This window comes from Thamnophis sirtalis, unplaced genomic scaffold, assembly GCF_051295495.1.
Source record: "Thamnophis sirtalis isolate CommonGarterSnake01/CBP01778 unplaced genomic scaffold, rThaSir2_p1.2 scaffold_1, whole genome shotgun sequence".
Taxonomy (NCBI): Eukaryota; Metazoa; Chordata; class Lepidosauria; order Squamata; family Natricidae; genus Thamnophis; species Thamnophis sirtalis.
In genome coordinates this window covers 108,579,162-108,604,329 of record NW_028261381.1, presented here as the reverse complement: position 1 = coordinate 108,604,329, position 25,168 = coordinate 108,579,162, and the positions used below count along the sequence as shown (strand labels likewise).

General features: G+C 40.2%; 1 protein-coding gene across 2 annotated transcripts; it reads right to left on the bottom strand.

Annotated features, from left to right (window-relative positions):
* Window positions 1–825: 825 nt before the first annotated feature.
* EXD2 (exonuclease 3'-5' domain containing 2) lies at window positions 826–24,114 on the bottom strand. 2 transcript variants are annotated; one of them, XR_015697477.1, is made up of 10 exons: window positions 24,049–24,114; window positions 18,317–18,699; window positions 15,609–15,868; window positions 14,285–14,411; window positions 12,095–12,405; window positions 8,897–9,003; window positions 7,737–7,872; window positions 4,730–5,086; window positions 2,342–2,979; window positions 826–1,050 (listed from the first exon to the last, which is right to left on the bottom strand). XR_015697477.1 is itself a non-coding variant. In XM_087721405.1 (9 exons), exons 2-9 carry the CDS (start codon window positions 18,644–18,646, stop codon window positions 2,763–2,765), a joined length of 1,845 nt encoding a protein of 614 aa, XP_087577531.1. In that variant the 5' UTR covers window positions 18,647–18,699; window positions 24,049–24,114; the 3' UTR covers window positions 826–2,762. The 2 variants fall into 2 exon arrangements, 1 of the variants encoding a protein (XP_087577531.1); XM_087721405.1 differs by having other exon boundaries at window positions 826–2,979.
* Between the last annotated feature and the right edge of the window lie 1,054 nt (window positions 24,115–25,168).

Here is a 25,168-nt window from a genome sequence, read left to right as displayed (position 1 = left end):
AATTGAGTGTGGCCTGGCAGATGAAAAACAAAGAAAAAATAACTTAGGTATGTCTAATCTAGTCTGAAAAGAAGGACTAGAGGAGAAATGATAGCAGTGTTCCAATACCTGAGGGAGATGCCACAAAAAGGAGTCAACTTATTTTCCAAAGGACCAGAAGGCAAGACAAAAAAACAATTGATGGAAACTAGGCAAGGAGAGAAGCAACCTAGAACTAAAGAGAACTTTCCTAACTATGAGAACAATTAACCAGTGGAATGGTTTGGCTTCAGAAGTTGCGAGTGCTCCATCACCAGAGGTTTTTAAAGAAGAGATTGGACAACCATTTGCCTGAAATAGTATAGGGTCTCTGCTTGAGCAGAGGGTTGAACTAGAAGACCTCCAAGGCCCCTTCCAATTCTGTTATTCTGTAATCCAAGACCAGAGAAGGATGTTCTTTTCCTTTCACCTCTGGATTTTTCCTTGCATTTATTGTAGGATTCTGCCATCTAGTGGTTCATTGATAGGACACTTAGTAACGAGATTAAACCAAATTTTGGAAGTAAACCAAAATCAACACTCAGAAAAGCAGAGGAACTGAAAAAACATTGTGCTTCTAATATTATCTTAGTGAGAATGAACCTGTATTGTTGTTCTTTGCTTTGAAAAGAGGTACATGAAGTAGTACATGCATATACTTCTGTGTAAAACAGTTTTATCCATCCTAAAAACCTAGAGCAACTGTGGATGTAGCAGTGTCCTTTCTGTTCTCATGAAAAGTGTCTTTTCATCCAAATTGGGTAGTGATGGATCCAGTGAAAAGGAAAAAATAAGCCAGTATGTGTATAGGTTTTTAAAAGCTTTAATTTAAAAAGAACATTAAGACACTTAAAAATATTAATGAATGAAATCGGTAGTAGCACATTTTTAAACAGCAGGATACTTACATTAGACCTTACAGTGTATTATGAGTATGGAGAATCGTAGATTTATACCCCTTCCCACCATCTTCTGCACCCACACTACAAAGTAACTTTCTCCAATAATCTCTTTGTGGGTTTTTTTCTCTCTCTTCAAAGCCAAGAAGAAAAATCAAATATTTCACACAGCATTTCATCAGTTCAGATGTCAGTACAATTCCGGTAAGCTTCAAGATCCTGAAGAGCTAAATTTGTATTTGAAAAGGCTATATGGTTCACAAAACCATTATAGTACTGACATGACCCTCCAAGATGATCTGTCTCAACTGCTTGCACATGGCATTTCTGTCAGGGCTTTTGATAGCAGCTGAATATCTGCTTGTGGAGAACAGAGGCATCTCTGTATTTTTCATGTATCCAATTATAATTTTCAACTGAACTTTTCCTTCTTTTTTTGCCAGCATCAACACTTCAAGAGAGGACTGAGTGTTAAAACCGTGAATAGGCATTAATATCAGATAACAAATTGGGGATTACGTAACCAAAAGCAATTCTATTTTTAAAAAATCCAGTAGCATATAGAAAATTGGGCCTCCAACAAAGGGTTCCTATTATAAGTTTCCCCTTGCCATGTTAATTTATCTGTGTCTGAACATGAAAGATGCAAACATTGGTAATTAACTTATTTATTCATTATTTGTTTATTACAAACACTTTTATCCCATCAACCTAACTTATGACAATTTAGACTAAATATCAAAACCAACAAAAAAAAACCCAACAAAAACAGTAAATTTAGAATAGAGAGAGCCACCCAATCTGTTGAACACTAAGAGACCTAACACCTAAATATCTGTTCCAAAAATAGTCTTGACTATCTTATAAAAGTGCTAACAGGGAGCAAGGATATTACTCAGTACTAAAGTCCATTTCTGAGTCCTCCATCATCCCCTAACCCAGCAGTCCCCAAACTGTCCAGCTCCATGGACTGGCAGTGGCCCAGTTCCCAACTGGTCACAGACCAGTACCGGGCCGTGGCGAGGATGGGGACCCCTTCCCTAACCAACCAACCAACCTGATTTTCCTCTCCCCATCATTACTGACTAGAACCATCCACTTAAGGAAGGAACAGAATAACTGGAAACAATGCTTTCAACTCCCATCACCAGTAAGTAAGGTGGCCAATGGGGTGATACCAGGGGGATGGGACACAAGAAGGGAAAGTTAACTAGGGAATCTTTGCACACAAACTCTTAGTTCTGGCTTTGCATAACTATAATCACTTGGCTTTAGTAAATGTAACCTTTTTGCTACAAATGAAGTTGAGGATGTTTCTTGAAGCTGGGACAGGTCTGACATGAGTTTCAATAGCTAAACATGGGCTTTGAGTGATATATAATTGCTGCTACACAAATAAATCCTCTTTTTTTAAAAAAAAATACCTGATGCTCTTCTTCCCCCTTAATGGTACCTTCAAGATAAAACAGAGATGGAAAACCTGAAAGCCTCCAGATGTTTCATGCGGTCTTCTGTGTCCATGGCCAATGATGACAAACGGTGAGTGTGGTACTACTGCACTGCATAAGCAACATCTGAAAGGCCAGAAGTGGTCCACATATGTACAGAGGCCTTTCCTAAGAAGATATGGTTATGGTGATCTTTATAGAACAAACATTCAAATTGTAATTCAAAACAATTAAAAAGTCTTAAAACCACCTTTTAGCTTAAAATAGTTTTAACTGGCAATGCTGGTGAGATTTCCTTCGCAATGTAATTATCTGGGTAGAATCTTGTTAATCCCAACGTGAGGGGGAAGGAAAATAGTAAGTCTCTGCTATATTTTCCAGTTTCATCATTTCATCTTCATGAAAGTTCAATCTGGAGAGTCTCCCCGTATTTCTTGATCAGCTTGTCGTGATTGTGATCAACAGACCATTGTGCTGGGAGATGCTTGGGCTGCATAACATCCAAGAAGTGCTGGCGCCAACGTTTCTCCAGCCCCATGAGAGCATATAAGCCCCCTTGAGCAAAAGACTGAACCACTTTCAAGCCATGTGGTACATAGTTCTCGTTAAAAATCCTGAGGAAAAAAGATGAACAAAGGAGGTGTTTGGGAAAGCACAGGCTTGAAGGACGCCAAACATTTACATTTATTTTATTATTTATAGTTATAACACTTCAAAATGGGCTTCATAGTTTGGATAACATTAGAGACATTGATCCTACAGTGAGGAAGTATAGTGAAAGAAAGAAGCATCATTAATAAAAACACTTGAGCATTTTCAAAAGGCCATCATCTCACTAGGAAAGCCATGACAAATCAATCTGATGTTAGCTGAAGATGGACAGCAACAGCATCCTCTATTCTGGAACTCTCAGATGTCGCAGCAACCAGGAATCTTGGAAGTGCAACACATACATGCAATTAAACATTTCTTTTTACACAGGCAGAGGTCAGTTAGTACCTGCTGCCTTAAAACCTTTTGAGGCCAAAACATTGGCATAAATTCTATATAGGGCACAAAAAGGAATCCTTGCAAAGAAAGAAACCATACAAACCAAATTCCCCACGAGCCATCTTAGCTGCACCCAACGGAACTCCAAATGCCCAGTTAAGAATTGAGACAGGCATGCCTCAAATTCAGGTAAGAGCCTGGAAGATGATGATCATTCATTGGCTTAAAACGCATTTCCTTCCAGAGGGACTGTCCCCACTAGTGTTGACTGACAACTTCCCCTCCCCCTGGAAACAGGCAATAGATCACAAGCTGGGCTCTTTTGGGCTCTCACCATTATTCTTAATGTCTCTAGGCTTTGACCAAGCAAAACAAGTAGTAATCAATATGAAGGACATGAAGTTCCAAGAAGAACTAAATAGGTTGCCTCTCCACAGTAGGGACAGAATCAAACAGGGTGTGTGGGAATCGGCAAGATATCTAAATGACCTGATCTTCCCAAAACAAAGAATAGCTGTCTTCAGAGCCAGATTTAACATTCTTCCTTCAGCACTCCTCCAGGGCAGGTATAAGAGAACACCTATAGCAGAACGGGTTTGTATATGTGGTAAAGGAGAAGTGGAAGATAAATCACATGTTCTATTACACTGTGAGCTATACAGAGCTTGTAGTTCTGCACATATTCTCCCCTTATTAGAGAGATTGCCAGGGAGGGCAGACAATGTTTATCTAGACTTTCTCCTCCAGGACACAAACCCGGCTACCACTTATGCAGTGGCAAAGTTCTGTGCTGCTGCAATGTCCATAAGAAAAAAAAAATGGTTACAGAATTATAATTGTTATCTTGTACCAATTATTTGGACATATCTCTAACAATTTCTGGACCATTGTATTTACTCCCATACTTAACGGCTTTGCACCCAGGTAAACCAGGGATTGACCCGAACAATTTGAGAACATGTATGCTATTTTCCACTTTTAATGTCAATACTTTTTAATTATATCTTAATGTTAGTACTTTTTAACATATTGTAAAAAGTAATATGTATTGCTGGTCTTTGACCGTAATAAAGATTTATGCTGATGCTATACATATTTGATGCCATTTATGGAAAGCATGATGACTTTTTTAATCTTCTTCATGGTCTGAACCTATTCATTACTTCAGATTAAGTTTCTCACTTTCCCTTGGGAATTCCACTCATTACTAAAGGACAAACCCTAGAACAAATTTCCCCAAGCAGTAGCACTCTCCAAAATTGGATAATTCGGTCCAGCAAGCAGAAACCTGGAAAACACTGCAAACAAGCAGCAACAATCATGTATCTTATTCTAAATCTTAATCTAATCAACCCTTAATCTAAGACACTGTACCTGGTTTCCAGTCCAGCTGCTTCCAGCACCATCTCTGGGGAAACCGTGTCAGATGCAAAGAAATCCCTGATCAGCTGCAACAGCTCTTCCTTCCTGGCCACAGGTAGGCTGTCTGCATTCACAAGCGCTCTAGCTGCCGAACGGACTAATCTGCGGGTGGGATCTTCGAGCAAGCGAACGCCCTCCTCGCAACCAATAGGAGCACAAAATTCTTCAGCCAGTTGTTGCTTGAGATGATTATCATAGTAATTAGAGAGCGCATGACACGCGGTGCAGAGAAGGAGCACATCATGGGAATTGTGGTCTTTCATCTGAATGGGAAAGTGTTTCCGGTACTCATGAGGTACAATGTTCTTTCTGTTGAGGAAACAGCAGCAGTTGAGAACGGATCACCAATAGGTGCCAGTGAGCCTGCAGCCACTCTTCTACCATGAAGTCAACCAAATCTTCTCTTCAGGTGCCAACAAATCCAATAGGGCTCACTTCACAGTTCTCAAAGGATTTCACTGTTTTGTTAATTAAGACTCTACTCCAGTGTTTCTCAACCTGTCCATTTGATCCACGTATCTTAAAAAGGCCAAGGTTAAGAAACACTGTTCTACTCATCTTCTTGTGTTTGATAACCATGCATATTTTATTGTCAGCTTTTAGCGTTTCTGGCTCCCTTAGTTATTTTAGCTAGAACAAGATGGGAGATACATTGCTTTTCCTTTAGTGTAATGGCAGAAGCGTGTTATTCTGGTGTTGCCAAATGACCTTACAATAGTCTATTTTGTTTCTGTGTTTCTCGTTAGCAAAGTGATTTGCATTAATTACTAAATAAAGCTTTGGAGGGCACAGATGTAAACATGATTACTTGTGAGCTATTACAAAGCAAATCATGGTTTAAAAAAGGTGGGTTAAACTACCAAGCTTCCTTGATGGATTCTTTCACTTCCGATTTAAATTTTAATAGTCCCCTTTTGCTCCTTTACAGAAACAAATTTTAATTCCTGTTTTGTGCTGAGGTATCCAGTTCATAACTCCTCACAGCCACAAATGTATGAATTGACACCTGAGCTTCATAATTGCAATCTAGACTGATGTAGCTGAAGATAGGAGGTTAGAGGTCCAGAACATAGTAAATGTGAAACAGTGTAGGGTTCTGTGCAACACTTACAGCATACAAATAATCTATTATAGGGTAGATGGCACAAAATTAGTGCAGGGAAGAATATGTTTAAAAAATTAATATGAGTCAGGAGAATCTTGATGACTACTCGATAGCTATGGAACATGCTTGTTTGAAGAGTACCGTTATCAGCTTGGCTTCTAATACCGTTTCCCGGAAAGCCCTAATCTAAAAATAAACCCTTGCATGTTTTACACATGCGCCTAATATAAGTCCTATTTAAGACCCTGCGCAGCTACCCACCCATTCCGTCTGGTTTGTCGTAGTGCCGCAGCCACGAGGTGCGGCAGTGGCATGGATCTGCCCCACACCGCACCAGTTTACATCAGGGCCCACGCAGCCAGGCCATCCACACCCTGACACTTGCTTCATAGCAACAGCAACATGGCTGGTGGCCCACTTCCGCTTACTCTCGGCTGCAATGGAGCAGGAGGCTGAGTGGTGTGGTGGTGCCACGGCTGCAAGGCGAGGGTGTTGGGCCATGACAGGGTAGGGCAGGGTGCATGAGGCAGCTCTATGCCCCCCCACCTCGCCTCATAGCCACGGCACTGGCATGTCACTCAGCTTCCTGCTCCACTGCAGCTGTGAGCAAGCAAAAGTGGGTCAGCGCCCATGCGGGGTTTTGCTAAACGGGGCTGCCAGAGTCACTGCCACAAGACGAGCCAAGGGTTGAGGCGTGGGTGGCCTAGCTGTGGGGGCCCTGAAGTAAGCAGGTGTAGGGTATATGGGGCAGCTCCATCCCCTGCCTTGCGTCAGCAGCACTGGCGCATCACGTGGCCTCCTGCCCTGCCATGAACAAGCAGAAGAAGTGGGCCTCCCATACATAGAAAAGAAAACACCCCCCAAAAAATAAGCCCTAGTCCTTATTTTGGAGCTCAAAAGATATATTTTTTCAGGGAAACACGGGTAAAAGCCGTTAAAACAAATTTTCTCACAGTGTTCATTATCTTCATGTATTGTTTTCTTTAGTGTTCATTATTCTTAGACCAAGCCAAACCCCAAAATGGAATTTCTGTAAGCTTGGAATTCACTAAATCAGCCATCCAACAGACATATAAACCATACTAATAAATTAATAACCCACATTTACACACCATTTGAAAGAAACAAAACTCCTAGGAAGGAAACCAAAAGACTACAACACATCGCCTCCAGCAGCCCATATTTAGATAAGTACCAGATTAAATAATTAGGCAGAAAACAATAGTCTGATGAAGAAACCATCAAAGAGAAAACTATACCCCCACCAAAACTGGCAAGTACATTGTATATAATAGGCAGTAAAACCCCATTCATTTACACTGATGATTTTACTTAGTTGGGTAATGAAATTTCTGCAAATAAACAATCAGGCTCATGGTGCACCAAGAACTCAATTGTTCATCTATCAGTTTAATTTATACTTCTTTCCACTAAAAAAAACTAGTATTCCAGACAGTTAATGATAAAAGCAAACCATTACAAATAATTATGCCACTACTTGCATCCCAAAATACGTGAAGAAAACACAGCAGTTTGTAAACATGAATGGAACTTGTAAACTTCGTTGATATGCAATCTACTCATCATCCTATGACACTTCAATACTTATAAAGTTCAGATGTACAAAAGTTGATATTGTATTATCTTGGTTATTTATGGCACATTAAAATTGATGTTGCAGCCACTGAAATACTCAAGATCTTTATCTATATATGTTTACAAGGACATCCATCCATACACCTTCATTGGATTTAATGCTATTCTTATTTCTTAAACACAGCATAATGGGGTAGGAAGCTTAAGCCCTTTCAATAGTTAGATCAGCCAGACAGAGCAGCTTTCTGAACAACTCACCGAATGTAAGATTCTTTTTTGCCACACACAACACACAGATTTTCTTTGACTGTCAAGTAATAATCCACAGTTGATTCAGGGCGTCCAGAGGGCTCAAACTTTAATCTCACAGTAAATGGCTCCATGTTTACTAATTCTGAAATAACAATCACAAAAAACCAGAGAATATTAATGCCTGTCCTCTGATGCTCTCAAGGACTGTGACCCTCCAGATGTCGCTGATCTGCAATGTCAAAGTCCCCCCCCCCACCATTAGCCTGAAGGCTAGTGTACTAAAGAGCTCTAGTTCAGCAACATGGGGGGGGGGGCTCCCCACTCCTGCTCCAAATAATGGATAAACAAAAATGAATACGTATAATTGAATTTCAACATAAGAGCCTTTGAGGCATAAAATGATGTATAAAATTTGCTAATTTTCCATGGTAGCCTCCAAATTTGTAGCCCTATCTCTTTTGTTTAACCTTAAGTCTATGGATGATTCAGCTGCCCATGTTTCTCCTCTATTTTTTTTCAAACAGAACTGAGATAAGAAATCCCATTTTAGGCAATGAAAAGAAAAAGGTAGAAGAGCATAGGAGTCCCATGGTTAGAAGGCAGGTATTAACAGTAGAAAGAGCCTCTGTCTCAGTGAAACAAATGGAATGAACATCCTGATTCCATCAAACATTTAGGGGTGTCTTATAGATTGAATATGGGCATTTTTGGGCTCCCAAGCCCTCCGTGCATCGTGTTTTCACACTCCCAGGCCCCCAGAAGCACTGCAGGCCAAAAATGGGGGGGAGGGCAAAAACACAAGGTGCAGAGGCCAAAAACTATTTTTTTCTTGTTTTCCTCCTTTCAATTTAGGTGTGTCTTATAGCCAGGTGCATCTTAATAGTCCACAAAATATTGTAACTCTAAGCTGCAAATGATGTAGCTAGACCATCTAGCCTAATCTCGTTTTCTCAGCCTCTAATTTTTCTATTATCTTGCTTCACGAAGAGTCCTGAAGCGCCTGAAGCATATTTTGACGTCATTTAGTATTAATAAAGGCATTATCCAATTATGGATTTTGGATTACGAACATGGCTTTTTTAGGACACCTTGATCACAAAAGCAAGCACACTTCTTTTCAAACTTGTATTCAGGCCTTTTGACTCTAAAAGAACAGATTCACAAACCTCCAATGCCTTTGTCCAGATACCACTGGGCTTTCTTGCGATCACATGTACATAAAGGCTGCCCATCTGGAGCATGCAAGAAGCAATTATCATACAAGGGAGATCTCCTGGGTAAACAAAAGAATGCCATAATCACTATCAGATAAGAATCTGGGATTTTTAGGTCATAATAAATACTTCCTTTTATTGAGTACAGGTAGTTCTCCACTTACAAACACAACTGAGCCCAAAATTTCCATTGCTAAGCAAAACGTTTATTAAGTAAATTTTGTCCCATTTGACAACCTTTCTTGCCACACTTGTTAAGTGAATCACTGCAGTTGTTAAAATTATTAACATGAATGTTAACTGACACTGGCTTCCCCATTGACTTTGCTTGGCAAAAGGTGATCACATCACCTTGAGTCACTGCAAGGATCATAAATAGTCAGTTGCCAGGCATCTGAATTCTGATCATGTGACCATGGGATGCTGCAATGGTCATGTGAACAATGGTCATAAGTCATTTTTTTCAGTGCCACTGTAACTTTGAACGATCGCTAAACAAACTGCTGTAAGTCAAGGACTACCTGTGCATCTGTTAAAAACATTAAATAACTACCTCCTCTCTGTTTTTCCATTGCATTTACCACTGATTTTAACTCAACATGCTCCCGAGTAAAGGCTTAAAACTATGCACATTTTATAGGGAGAAAAATCCACAGAATTTTTAAATAAATGCATATAATTCAATGAAAACCAGTGCTGTGCAATGGTTAAGGTTAATGACTATGAGCTAGGGTACCCAGCTCGTAGTCCTTAAGCATGAAAGCCAGTTGGGTGATTTTAGCCACCCAGCTGGCTTTACACGGGAAAAGACCCGAATCACCATGGATGGCTCTGCTTAGTGCTTAACTGTTTAAAAAAGCCTCTAAAAAAGTGCCCTCTACAGGAAGCGACAGGAGAACACGGTGCCTCATCTGGTCTGACTTTATGATCACTTGAGCAGAGCTAAGCAAGGGTTAAAAGCCGAAAATTTCCTGACGTAGATGAGGCACGTCGTTCTCCTGCCTCCTGTAGAGGGCATTTTTTAGAAGCTTTTTAGAGGCTCTGGCAGCAACTAGCTCAGCCTGACCTCAGCTCATGCCTTTTTCCTTTTACATTTTTTTTTCTTTTCATGATGGCAGGCAAGAGCAGAGTTGAAATCCTCTCTGAAACAGCTGGAAAAGATACATGTGTGGGTTGAAGGGAGGGGGAGGAATTCAAAAAGTTTGATTGCATGCAGAGCCACGTTGCCTTTTCAAACACACACACACACACACATACAGCTGGATAAAAGTATATAAGCCCAGCTTCACTGATTACAAGTTTGAAAAGGCAACGTGCCCCCACCTGCAATCAAAGGCTCGGATCGGAAGGCAGCAGGGGAAGGGGGGGTATGGCAGAGGAGATGCTTTCAAGCCATTGGAAATTATATCCAATCCAACTTCTGTGTTTGTGTTTGTTTGAGAGTGAGTTAGTGAGAGAGGGATCCAACTTCTCTGTGTGCGTGTGTCTGTTTGAGAGAGGGGGGAGGGAGGGAGAGAGGGAGGAAGGAGGGGGAGGGAGAAGAAAAAGAATGAAGGAAAACTTTTTTGCAAAGGAGAAAAACAAATGTTGTCGCTTTAAATCGGAATTGAGCATGCCTGGCTGTGGAATTCTGGGAGTTAAAGTCCACAAGTCAAAAAAAAAATTGAAATCCCTGTGTCAGTGCCTTACCAGTCATAAACCTCACAGCACGTCACTGATATATATGTAGTGTCACAACCCCTGGTATGCCCAAATATGGGAGGGAGCATACTGCTTCCCTTTTCTATCGTTTGCCTTTGTTACATTTGTGTTGCATTGTGCTGAGAGACCGCCTCCTGCCGATCACCTCCCATAGACCGATTAGATCACACAGGTTAGGTCTTCTCCGGATTCCATCTGCCAGCCAATGTCAGCTGGCAACTCCCCGGGGGAGAGCCTTCTCTGTCGCAGCTCCAGCCCTCTGGAACGATCTCCCCGTGGAGATCCGGACCCTTACTACCCTCCCGGCCTTCCGCAAAGCCGTTAAGTCCTGGCTGCTCCAGCAGGCCGGGGGGCTTTCAAAATATCCAGCCCCTCGGAAATTGTGACTGTTGTGTATTTTAATATGTTGCTTTGTGTATTATCCCCTTCCCTTGTTTCATTGTAAGCCGCCCGGAGTCCTTCGGGAGTGGGCAGCATACAAGATCAATAAAACTAAACTAACTAAACTAATTGATAAATAAATAAAGGGAGACTAGTATAGATCTATTTCAAGCTATTTAGCTCTCATCAGCTAGCCATACCCTTACTGGGAATCGAATTCCATGTAAGGATATGGCTAGCTGATGAGAGCTAAATGGCTTGAAATAGATCTATACTAGTCTCCCTTTATTTGTTTATCAGGACAAATGCAACGTGTGTGTGTGTGTGTGTGTGTGTGTACATATATATATGTATACATATACATACACATATACATACATACATACATATATACATACATACATGTATGCCAAGACACTTCCAATTTTACGCGGGAGAAAACCCAAATAACCAAAGACCTACATATACATACCTACATACATACCGACATACATACATATTCCCACAGAACCAATGCAGTAGATTAGATGAACATTTCACACTTGATAAGAGTCTGAACAATGAGAGCAAAGGTCTGCCTAATTGTCTAGAGTAAACAAACTAACTGCCATTAGAGTTCACTATCACATCCACATTCAAGGAGCTCTAATCATGATCCTCTGATGTCCCACAGAACTCTAAATTCATTGAGTATTTGGCCAAGAAGAGGAAAATAGTCTCTAAACCACTATGTGCATAATCTCCAAGTTGCAGGCATGGATTTTCAATAGAGAATCTTCACAAAATATTTCATCTATGTAATAAAATGTTTAAAGACTGGGGGCGGGGAGAGATTTAATCCATTCTAATTAACTTTTATTAAGGTCAAAGACTAGCATAAGGAGGATAAGGTACAAGAAATTAAAAGGCATAAAATACCACAAGATTAAATTACATATAAAAAGTTAAAAAGCATAAAAAAGATTGGCCAGCAATAAAAACTATGCTAAAAAGTGGGGGGGGGGGGTTGGAGGTTGGGGTTGTGTCTTCTTGGACATTTTGATAAAAAGTTGCACAAGGAACATTTACCTGGCAGAATATCCTACACCCAGAGGCTTCCTTTTGTGCTTCCGAGGATCCTTCCCCTGTTGGTTGATTGGGGAGGATGGAAGTTTCTTATGCTGTGGGCTTTGGTCCACATTTCCTGGATTTTCATCATCACCAAAGCTATTATTTTTTCCCTTGAAGGGTACATCCACCAAACCCTGACATTTCCTCAGAACCTTTTCCCAAGCAGGAAGAACATGTCCATCACCTGATGCACAAGGGGGGCAGGGAAGGTTCACCAGGTGGAGGAACAAAGCCACTGACACCTGTGCATCTCGGGCAGCATAATTAATCTGAGGAAGAAAACGAAGAGGTATGCCTTAACATATTCATCAGCACCTTAAATACCCAAGGGGAATTGCTCCAAACAACAAATGGAATGAACAACAGACAAATACAATAGCAGAGTTGGAAGGGACCTTGGAGGTCTTCTAGTCCAACCCCCTGCCTAGGCTGGAAACCCTATACCGTTCCAGACAAATGGCTATACAACATCTGCTTAAAAACTTCCAGTGTTGGGGCATTCACAACTTCTGGAAGCAAGCTGTTCCACTGATTAATTGTTCTAACTGTCAAGAAAATTTCTCCTCAATTCTAAGTTGCTTCTCTCCTTGATTAGTTTCCACCCATTGCTTCTTGTTCTACCTTCAGGTTCCTTGGAAAATAGTTTGACTCCCTCTTCTTTGTGGCAACACCTGAGATATTTGAACACTGCTATCATGTCTCCCCTAGTCCTTCTTTTTATTAAACTAAACATATCCAGTTCCTGCAACCGTTCTTCATATGTTTTAGCCTCCAGTCCCCTAATCCTCTTTGTTGCTCTTCTCTGCACTCTTTCTAGAGTCTCCACATCTTTTCTACATCGTGATGACCAAAACTGAATACAGTATTCCAAGTGTGGCCTTACCAAGGCATTATAAAGTGGTATTAACACTTCACGTGATCTTGATTCTATCCCTCTGTTTATGCAGCCTAGAACTGTGTTGGCTTTTTTGGCAGCTGCTGCACACTTTATTTTACAGTTAGTAAAATAAAAAAGTTCTTTCTTGTGCTGCTAACCATAGATCAAAATTACCTTACTATCCACCTTTTTAGGCAAAGCTCTCCTAACATTTATTTATTTGTCATATTTCTAGATCGCCCATCTCCTTCGAGAGATTCTGAGTAATGTTACTTTTATCTCATTCCCAGACTACAGGAGATGTATGGTGTACATCTGAATTTAGCTGCTGCAGTTTAGAAGTAGTATTTTCCTCTTTTCCTGGCACAGAACTCACCATAGAAATATACAGATTGCCAGATTTTCCAGATAGAACCATATGCACATGCCTGTCTACAGATTAGTGAGATTCTGGCAGATGATCTAACCATCTATCAAAATCTGTCTTTTTCCTGTTTCCTGTCTGGTCTACTTGAGAAGCTGACAGTCTTCTTCCTAAGGGAGAGAGATTGGTGGTTGTTTTTCTCAATAGCAACTGATGTTGCCCCACACTAATCATGTGAGGAAAGACTGAGTTTCTTGGCTTGTTACTGTGGCAGAACAGAGTTGAGCCACAAGAGCATCAAAAAATCCACCAGAAGACTTTTTTGTGCTCCCTCACAGAAGGCACATCATGAGGAAAAGCCTCTTTATTCTACTTAGAAGCATCCCCCAAAAATGTTCAATGTGACTATAATATATGCATGACAATCCTCATTTGCTCTTCAAGATCTCTTCAGAGGAATCTGGCAGCAACAGGGATACAGCAGTAGCTGTTTTCCCCCACCACTACCAAAACCAAGCTAGAATGGGAGCCCAATTTCAGCCCATGTTTTTTTTTTTTTTGTGAGGAGGAATTAAGGACAAGAATGGAAGTGGGAGAGCACGTTTAAAACCTGAAATAAAGCAAAAGCAACTGATTAAGCACCACCTCTTTTAGTAAAGTCGCCATGTCATCAAATTAATTCTTCGTCCACCCAACCCTAAAACAGAAAAGAGCTATAATAATTTTACCTAAGGATTTCAAGTCATTTCCTATGTTCAAAGGTTCCCCGTGTTTTAACATCTGTCCTCCTACCACTCCTTCCATTGGGAGAATAGAGGGATCTGACTGCCAAAATGAAGGACCAGTTAACAATCATGAGTTACCTTCATTGAAAGCTGCTACTACAAAGCTTACAAAGAAAACAAACCTGTTCTTGAGTTAATTGTTCTGTTTCCCAATTGCTGCAGCACAAGTGCAGAGATTTGTCAAGCGAATATTGGAGAAGCTTTTCGGCAAGAGATTTCAGGCTGAGCCCATTTGTGGAGAAGGTCTTACTTCAGGGTTGTACATAGAGGAGGAAAAAAATGTCCATTATCCCATCAAACAAATGCTTAGGAATCAAATCATCACTCTGTGTGTGTGTGTGTCCGTCCGTCCGTCCGTCCGTCCGTCTGTCTGTCAATTTGGGGTTTTGATGTTTAAGTTAGCAACAGCAAGTTAACTTTTTCTTGAGTCCATTTCATAATTGCAACCATTTATCTAACAATGGGAGAAAATTTTATGTTTATATAGCATACTTAACAGGAGGATCAAGTGGGTTTTTAAGGTGGGCAATTAGGGGACCAGGAAAGCAGGGAGGCAGCAAAGAAAGGTAGCTAGAATGAGTGAAAGCTGTAAATTCATATGAATTTCTAGTTTTCAGCCAAGTTGCTTTTCTTTCCCTTTTCTGACCAATGTGGAAAGGGCTGGTAACATAATGAAGACTTGCTAATATCCTTTTGGAAAAAAGGACTCTTGTGACACCAAACACTCCTGGAGAAAATCAACAGGGACACTATTCCCCAAAATGAAGATTTTTGACATAGGAGTATAATTGTGTGCCTTAAAGCTAGGAATAGATAGATGTGATTAGATGAATAACTGGTTGGGTAAAACATATTGTATAAACAGGGCCTACATGTACTGTATCTCAAAATTTAAAATAAATAAGGTACAGTTAACAATGAAACATTGCCAACACTCCATGCATTTAATATTCCAGAGAATGAAAAACCCTAAAATTATGTTAAATTATAACCTTCTCAGATAACAAAACGTTAGGAACATAAGGAAACACAATTATGGTGAAACCTCAATTCAACAGATTTTTGGGTGTAATGGACAAAATTTTCATCTGAACACCCTACCATAATAAAAGAGATATCCATTGTGTCTGTAGATGAGGGACTTTTAAAATGCCAGACCAAAAAATTCTATTGTATTTCCCTCATTCACTGTTATTTACATAATTTGTATGATAATACCGCTATGTAGATTAAGTCATTCTCACAAAATTATATTGTTTGAGCAAATGTCAAATGACACAAATGATATAATTTGTTACATTTGCATAATAATGACCCCAATGATATAGTTTGCATAATAATGACCCCAATGATATACTATTGTCATTTAGGAACAGCCAACATCTCCAACACAAATGGTCTGTTAAATCAAGGTTACCCAGCACCTGTCCTCTCAAAGATACATACCTATGTCTTAGGGCCAGATAGCGCAGGTCCACAGTCCCTTTGACAGTTACACTATAGTCATGAAATAACTTACTGGCATCTTCCCAACATCCTACCCCAACTTTTAGGATTTTGCCATCTGACAGAACTTCAAGCAAAGTCTTTGGAAGAACTTGTCCCCCACTGGTCAGCTGGGGCAAACGAAGAAGGAGGCAAAGTCCATTACAAGCAGCTAATTGTAAGAGAGAAACAGGCTTGGCCTTTTTTCCTTCCACTGAGACCTAGAAGTAATTCAGAAGAAAAAAGTGATGGCAAAAAAAGCAACTGGGCAACTTAGACTATGTCAAATCCACAGATACCTCTATGTATTTTTAGTAATACCAAGGCTGATCCTGACGCCTAAATCTCTTAAATATTCACTATGTAATCCAGAAACCCTTCCACTGGTTGTAGAATGTACATAATGAGTTGTTCATCTTGTAGAATCTCAGAAGGACTCTCAACTCCAGATTGTGATACTCTACATAAGCCAAGAATATCAGATTTATGTATTTCAGAACACAATCTAGCAATTCCCAATTGTGTTGAAAATCCTGGCTGATGGTGGTAATTTTATTGTGGAAGGAGGATTGCAAATCCAGATATTATTTAACTCAGTTATGGAATAGGTTTTTCAGTTGGTAAATTATATTAGATTTATCTAATAGATGGTGAGTTTTTCCGCCAAAATAGCAAGTAAGAGAGAATTCATCTTACATCAGAAATAGAAAATAGATTAGAAAAGCAGCAAGTAGGCGGAGCAGAGGTCGGTTTCAGGCGGTCCAGTCCGGTACACGGGTACCAGTGCCAGAAATCCGGCGTGTGTTTGTGTACTGGAGCCTCAGGAAGCCCCGTACCAAAACGGTCCCTCCCCTGGCCTGCCCCCCCCCACTCGCTCCCCCCTCTGCAGACCTTCTCTCCCCCTCCAGAGAGCCCATGCTGGGAGAGAGGATGCAAGTTGGTTAGAACACAGGCAAGCGGGCAGTTTAGTGGCGTCCTTCACTCGTTCGGGCAGGCAGAGAAAGAAAGGAGGTGCACGATAGCCGAGGGTGAGGGCGCTCCCCTTCGCCCTTGGTGGTGGGGGTGCTTTAGCGCGCGCCTCCTTTCTTTCTCCGTCTGCCCGAATGAGTGAAGGAGGCAGGCGGAGAAAGAAAGGAGACTCACATTCAAACCGGCTATTGAGCACCTTCTTTCTTTCTCTGCCTGCCCAAAGGAGTGAAGGAGGCAGGCAGAGAAAGAAAGGAGACTCACATTCAAACCTGCTATCGTGCACCTCCTTTCTTTCTCCGCCTGCCCGGATGAGTGAAGGAGGCAAGCAAAGAAAGAAAGGAGGCGCGCGAGAAAGTACTTCCGCCACCAAGGGCAAAGGAGAGCTCGTTCGCCTTTGGCTATTGCATGCCTCCTTTCTTTCTCCACCTGCCCGAACAAGTGAAGGAGGCACTCACTGGCCACTAAACCACCCACTCACCTGCATTCAAACCAGCCCACTTCCTCTCTCCCTGCATGGGCTCTCTGGAGGGGGAGGGAAAGTCCCTCCCAAAACCTCGCTTGTTCTGGTGGCACCTGGCAATAGCAGCTGAATGAGGGAAGGAAGAATTCTGGGAGTTGAAGTCCACAAGTCTTAAAGCTGTCAAGTTTGAACACCCCTGGGTTTTTTTTGTAAAGGGTTAGGGGTGCAAGGGTCTTGTAACTTGACAGATTTAAGACTTGCACACTTCAAATGTCAGATTTCCTCAGCCAACATGACTGGAGGAGGAATTATGGGAGTTGAAGTCCACAAGTCTTAAAGTTGTCAAATTTGAACATCCCTCTGGGTTTTTTCTAAAGTCTTAATGGTGCAAGGGTCTTGTAACTTGACAGCTTTAAGACCTGCGTGCTTCAAATGCCAGAGTTTCTGAGCAAACATTTTGGTTGCTAAGCAAAAGCATTGTTAACTGAGTTTCACTACATTTTACAAGTTGGCCACCCATCACATGACCACCAAGCCACTCCCACAAAACAGGCCACACCTACAGAATAGGTTGTAAAAAAATTTGGAACCCACCACTGGGCGGAAGGACAGTGCGCATGCGTGTGATTTTAGCCTATGGCCAGTAACTGGGAAAGAAATGATCTCTTGATGCCTTTAACCTTTTGTGTAGCCTATTCAGAGCTCCTTTCTTTTCATGTGTCTCTTTCCATCTCCAATTATTTTTTCCTTTTGCCTCATTTCCATCCAGCTGGTACCCCTTTTTCCTTTTCTTACCCATTGCAATTACCTGTTTAACATACTCTATCTCCGTCTTTCAGAAAGGGAGGGAGGGAGGGAGGGAGGGAGGGAGGGAAGGAAGGAAGGAAGGAAGGAAGGAAGGAAGGAAGGAAGGAAGGAAGGAAGGAAGGAAGGAAGGAAGGCTTGTGAGAATAGCCTATGTGTCAGAGGAATAATTAATATATTATACAGGAGCTCTGAACAGATATAAGTAGCATATATAAACCTCTTGAATTCTATGGGAAGAATATACAGAAACTACTAGTATATTAAAAATAAATCATTAGGCGAAGACTAAAAGCAATATGCAAAAGCTGCTCAAATAGATTATGGTATCTAACCAGCCCTCAGTCTTAGTTTATAATGCCTGTGCAAAGAAATTTGTTAATAACCTCTCTCTTTAGCTTGTGAAAGAGATTTTTCAATAGAATCTAAGACTTACCCACTCACAGTCAATTCCAAGGACTGGGCAACATTCCAACTCTTTTGTTAATATGGGTTCCACTTCATGCCACTTTTCTGCCTCAGAAATGATTATTACTTTTGCCTCAAGGATCTCCTCCAACCAACAAATTGTGGGAGAAGGTAAAAATGAATGAAAAATGTCTTCTGAGATATTTTTCTTTTCCCATTCCTTAATATTTCCTCCTTGGCTTGGTGTAAGGCAGGTTTTATGTTTTCGACGTTGGATGACCCTCCAGACAGCTAGACTTCCTGCTGCAATGCCAAATAGGGTAGCCACAGTAACAGTGACTGCTGTTGGTCTGGGCATGTTTTCATCTTCCTTTCTACTCCATATTTGCAAAAATGGTAATACGCAGTGATCTAGCAACATGGAATAACACTGATTAAAATATAAAGCACAATTGTGGAGAAAAATTAGTAAGCCTGACGAACCCACTCACCTGAAATAAGTTCTACATTTTTGTCTATGTTATTGAAACTAAACAAGCAACATTAACAAATTATAGGTGTGGGTTCAAACATTGGGACATTTCTGAATACATACATGAAAGATGAATTTATAAATTGATCTCCATCAGATAGGCTACAAATGCCACATAGAATTTGAAGAAATGTGTGTTCAGATGACATCAAAGAGGTAATTTAATTGTGTCTTAGAAATGTTGGTGAAGAAAGTGAACAGAGTGAAGCCACTTAGGCTCTAATTATCAATGCTACTCAGGATCCAATGTGAAATATGAATGTTACCAAATTGACTGGAAATAGTAGTAAAAGTGTTCAAGGTGTAAAATTGCCAAGGTAGTCTAACAGAATCCCCATTTAACTTCACAGGAAGTTCTTTTTTTTTCCAAAAATGGTTTAGAAGGAATCTGAAACAGAAGTCACTTCACTCCAGAATGAAACTGTATGCTGTAAATTGCCCCTTAATTAAGCTCCAGTCAGAGTTACTATGCAATGTCAAAAAGCTCACAGAGGAAAAATTTCCTTCAGAAAACAAATATCTTGCCAAAATGAGAGAGAGAGAGAGAGAGAGAGAGAGAGAGAGAGAGAGAGAGAGAGAGAGAGAGAGAGAGAGGGAAGGAGGGAGGGAGGGAGGGAGGGAGGGAGGGAGAGAGGGAGGGAGGGAGAGAGAGGGAGAGAAGGGGAGGGATTCAAACATTCAGAAGAAAAATACAGCCACTTAAGGAAAGGACTGTCAGATCCAGGACTTGCAATTTCCTGCCATCTTCCTGTCAGCCTTACCAGGTAGACCAGACACAAAACACAGCCAGGTGAGCTAATTCTACCTTATTGTAAGGCTACATTAAAAGAATCTTGCAAGTCTGCAAGTACGAGCCTCCCACTGTCTCCTTTATAGCTCAAGAGCCTTGAAAAGGTCACTTCTGAGCCTCTAGCCCCATTAACTAGGGCAAACTACACCTTCTCTTATTTGATCATTCCCTAAGTCTCTTCTCCCTGACTCCCAAGGTTTTTCTCCCAAGTACACTTCCTCATTGACTTTGTTGGAAGCCAGCATGAAGTCACAAGTCATGGTCACATGAAGTCCTCAATTAATGACCTGCAATATTTACTTAATGACAGGAACAGGAACTGCTGGGATTGCCATCACTAAATGATGTGGTCCCATGGCACTGCATTTTACCACTGCATTATCTAGCACAAAATTCTGGCCCCAATTGCCATTCTGTCCCAAAATCTATCTGCAATAACTGTTTCAACAACAGAAAGGTTGGGGATTGGACACAAATTGTCCAAACCTATTGCATCTATAATGGCTTCTTAAGTGGGGACAGACTACTTCTTCTTTCAGAGGTGGCAAAAAAAAACCTGTCCCTCAAGAAAACATTTATCCCCACAGGGATACAATCACATATAATCTCCTTGGGAGGCCTTGACCAGCGGTGGGTTCTACCGATTCAGCCCTGTTTGGCCAAAGCAGTAGTGGTTTGGTGGCCTGGGTCACTGGAACCGGCAGTGACCCAGGCCTGCCACGCCCCCGAACCGGTTTTTCCAGCAGCACTATAAGCACCATCTTGTTTTTTGCTTCTGTGCATGTGCAGAACAATTTTTATTGCACTGCGCATGCGCGCACAGCGTGCATCAAGCACACACAGTGCGGCATGAGCAAACCAGCAGTAGTGATTGCCGGAACCCACCCCTGGCCTTGACCAATCAGAAGGACAGACCTATGAACTAGTATACATACATTGGTAGTCCACAGACACAACACAACTAGAATTGTTGTTTATTATGGACAAAAAAATCCCCACCATATATACAAGGTTCTACTTCCTTCAGAACACAGCAGTCTAAGCCAATATACACAGATTTAAATTGGAGATTTTTTCTTTCCACCTTTCTAAATCAAAGGATATTTGCTTGGCCTTTTTAAATGTTTGAAAGCATTTTCTACGCTTTCTCTCATCAGCGTTAGTCTTTATAATAGTGAAGAAAGATACGAAAATTATAAAGAAAATGAAGATCAGGGGTGTCAAACGTGATTTCATTGAGGGCCGCATCAGGGTTGTGTTTGACCTTGCATGGCCGAATGGGCATGGCCAGCTTGACATCACTCGTGTTGGGATGACTGTAGTAGCCCAAGCACTCTGCCAAACAAAATGAGCTCCATTTTCAGCTGTGATGGCCTCCTGCAACCCTCTGCCAGAGAAAACAGATCAGGAGGGCTGTATACTGCTCTCCCCCGAGCTCCTTTTTTGCTGGTAAAGGCACTGCAGGCTAGTCCTTTGCTGTTTCCAGGGTGGCTCTGTGGGCCAAATCTAAGCATCTCGTGGGCCGGATCAAGCTTCAAGGCCTTGAGTTTGAGACCCCTGATGAAGATGATTGCTATTGTGGGGAAAATAGCATTGTGTGTGTTTGCCACCTTGAATTATTTATAAAAATAGTAAATGCAGGATATAAATAAATATATTGTCATAAAGAAATCGTCCCAATGAGTTCTTTGCATTTCAGAAATTGTTGGATAGATAAGCAGTGTGTGATTAACATTTTCAGGCAGAGAATATGAGCAAATGATTTAAAAAATAACTAGTGTTCATCAAGAATATATAAATGTGAAATCTTAAATAATGTTTTGTAACTTTTCTTTAAGATTCACTCCAGCCCCAGGGAAAGAGAGAGAGGCCAATGTAGTTCCCATTCTTAAAATAAAATCCTGCTGGGATTCAGAAAATTATATGCAATTAATTTCAGTTCTGTACAAATTATACAAAGTATGATTAATATAACATTTTCCAGTGCTTAGATGTCAGCCCTTTGAGGTTGGCCAGGTCAGGAAATAGACTCCAAAAGAATGACAGGAATTTTAGTGATATAAGCTGTAGTAATAACCTTGAAAGCCTGACTATATTTTCCCTTCCTTTTCTCTTTCACACCAGCAAGTTAAGGCAAAGCCAGTCTGGATTTCTTTCTAATATTTTTCCCCATTTCCTGGACTAAACATATGTTTTTCTAATGGTTTCTGCAGTTTTTCCAAGCTCATCTTTGTCCTCTGTACCAAGATCAATTTTTTTGAAGAGTCAATATGGAAAGTTTCCAAGTATAACACTAAATTTCATAATCTCCATAAGTGTCAATACACATAAATGGTAAAATGAATCCATTTAATATCAACAAGTAACTGTATCTTATAAATCCATGGGAGAAAAACTAATACCCATTATAAAATCGTAACTGGTAATACTTTTATTATAAACTATCAGAAAGTGTGCAAACTCTCAAGTTGTTCAGAACTGTTTTGATTTTTGAAGAACAAGAAGTATGGAATAAAGAATAAATTCATAAAATTAGGCTATATCAAGCTATGTAGCCTGCAATCTCAACTCCAATATGACTGGACTTCCAAAATACTTTTGACAAAACTCATTAAAAATTCCTAAGCAAATTTAGAAGTTGTGAAATAAGAGAAAAAGATTCTCTTCTAGATTGTTTGCCAAATAAAATACAGAAAAGAAAGAACAAAAATAAAACAACAGTCCTCACATTGGAAGGAAACAAGACATTATATTGTCAATCATGTTCATGAACATCAGTGCTTTTTATTTTATTTTTTTCTATATTTTGAATTGGGAGCAGGATGGCCAAGTGTACTGATGGAGGGATCTCTCCAAATTACTGAACATGCAATTCAATATGAGATGTGAAATATTACAGATTGGGGCAAAATTCTCAAAAAGAACAGTCTTGTAAAGGGATAGGATAGGCAGTAATATTTTATTGCTGGTCACATTTTCAGTTTCAGTGGATTTATTCCTCAACTGTACTAACATATAAACAGAATAACTTAAAATTTATAGTAGCAAAACTACAGTAAAATATGCAGACTGTTCCCTAAAATATTGCTTTTCTTCATACCAGGAAAATGGCATATGATTTATTACAGAAGAAACGTTCATCAAGCTTTCTCCCACACCTAACTGCTTTCTCAAAACTCTATAAATAAAAAAAATAAAGAAGAAAACTGGCATACTGCAAACAACCCCAGCTTCTGACATTATTTACAGCACTACCTTTCAATCCATGCTGGTAAGAATTCTGGGAATTACCAGCCCAACACAAATATAGACTGACACAGAACTTGATGCAATTGTGACACATAGCTAAAGGTGTCAGTAAATCTTGTTTTAAATTCATATCTTGGACTGAAATGTGCAACAAAATTTTGTATACAATGTGTGAGCTATGTCGATGCCTTAATGAGAGATTACCAACACTTTTACATGTACCTTGTTATGGTCTCACAGGAAAGGCAAGTGTAATAAATACACTTTGCAAACTTTTTTTCAGCTCCCATTTATGTGCAGGTTCAATGAGCAAAAAATGAATACGGTCTCCCCCCCCCATCACTGAATGCAGCAGATTATAACAATTAAGACATACTTTTTATATTTCTAAATATTTTTTATTCTTAGAAATTTACTCGACATGTGATCAATATGCTTCATCAGTAAGATTTCTTGATCTTCAACAATATTATTGAGGCATGAGATGATCCATTTTAATGTCAAACTTTAAAAATGTAAAACAAAGCACAGTAATCTTTGCAATCACTTTTCAGACTTGGTATATAAGTTATTTGGAACCTTAAAATGTATATAAAAGGCAGAATTTTACTTTTATGTGTTCAGTTCTCACAACACTCTCCCTTACAAAGGTAGTCAAATACATTTATTTACATACAGATTGACAACATAATGACGATTTTTCATTGGGAGTGACGACAATCCTCCCCCAACCACTGACTCCAAAATACTGAACAATTTCCATTATCCCCAGCTAGCATTGTTGAGGAGTGAGCCACATTAGGAAACCAAAGCAAAGAGAACTGCTAGTAATAATAACATCTTTGGATGACAAAATGTTCCTATTTTCATCAACAGGGAAACACCGCGAGAGATTCTATAAAAAGCAGTTTCTCCATCTTGTAAACTTCACTACACTAAAGTTCATTATGAATCTGGAAGCTTTATATTATTAGCCCCTTTAGAAAAAGGCTTCAAGCAGAAATCAAAAAGATCTAATAATTGCTAAACAGTACTGCATTACAATCACAATCCCGGAAGACGGGAGACTACCTAAAGAAAAAGAAATCATACATCCAGCATATTTTGCCTACAGTCCTCAAACTAATAATAATTCCAATCCTCCCCCGACGGTGCCTTTATCAATAAAAAGCGCTCACGTGTACGTTACCTGTTTCAGTAGCGAAAGGCAAAAAAAAAAAAATTCCTCTTCGTTGGCACAACAAGACTTCCGGGCTCCCCTTCACAGCGGAACGTACAAGTGTATTGTCATACAAGCGCTTCAGGGCGCTGCCATGTTGTACGGCAATTGTGGCTTAGTTCGATTTGTTTGGGCTTCTGTTTTCTGAAACGGTGGCCTCTAACGTTAATTAAAACAATCACTCCTGCTGCTACACTAAAGCTTAAAAAAATAATAGCCGGTACTGTGTGGCATCTACCTTTTGGTTTTCTTGCGAGGTACCCAAATGGTTTGACATAGGTCTTGAACTGTTAATTGAAGCGATTAATTAATCTGCACGTTAGCATCCTTTAATTTACCGGAAACGTGGGAATTTGCTGCGAAAAGGGAAGCTCTTTTTGGTGCTGCTTGATTCTATACCTATTTGCTCGGAAACAACACCGAGTTCAAAGGAAAAATTGCAGTGCTGTTTATGCCTGAAGCGGAGACTCGGCTGCCTCTGAGAACAACCATTGCTTTAGCTTGACCAGAAAATTACGGAGCAAGTTATTATTATTTTTTCCATATTTTCTTGAACCCGGATCTGATTCCCACACTAATTATTAGACAGCATTATTGCTGAGGACTTCATTACATCTGGTGCCTTCTGAATATGTTTAACTACAATTTCCATAATTCCCGACCAGCATGACAAGAGCATGTTCCTTTGTAGGTTATCAGATTGAATAACTTCTCAAACTTCTACTGAACACTTTGAAAATGTATTACTGTATTTGGTAAGAGTTAAGTCGTGTCCAATTAAGTTTATCTGCTGTTGTCCCAGAAAATCATTATAAAGACTATTCACATGTCCCTTCACTTGGTTTCACTTGTTCTGAAAAGTGAAGAGTGCAGTACAGGGAGTCCTCAACATACAACAGTTCATTTAGTGACCGTTCAAAGTTACAATGGCATTGAAAAAAGTGACTAATTACTTTTTTTACACATGACTATTGCAGCATCCCCATGACCATGTGATCAAATTCAGATCTTGGCAACTTCATATTTATGACAGTTGCAGAGTCCTAAGGTCATGCAATCTCCTTTGGAATCTTCTGATAAGCAAAAGTCA

Coding starts and splice junctions, on each gene's coding strand:
- EXD2 (XM_087721405.1), bottom strand. CDS start 18,646: ATGCCCAGACCAACAGCAGTCACTGTTACTGTGGCTACCCTATTTGGC. Junction 5,087..7,736: donor AAAAAAGAATCTTACATTCG/GTGAGTTGTTCA, acceptor TTTCCTCAACAG/AAAGAACATTGTACCTCATG. Junction 2,980..4,729: donor GCAGCTGGACTGGAAACCAG/GTACAGTGTCTT, acceptor TTTTTTCCTCAG/GATTTTTAACGAGAACTATG.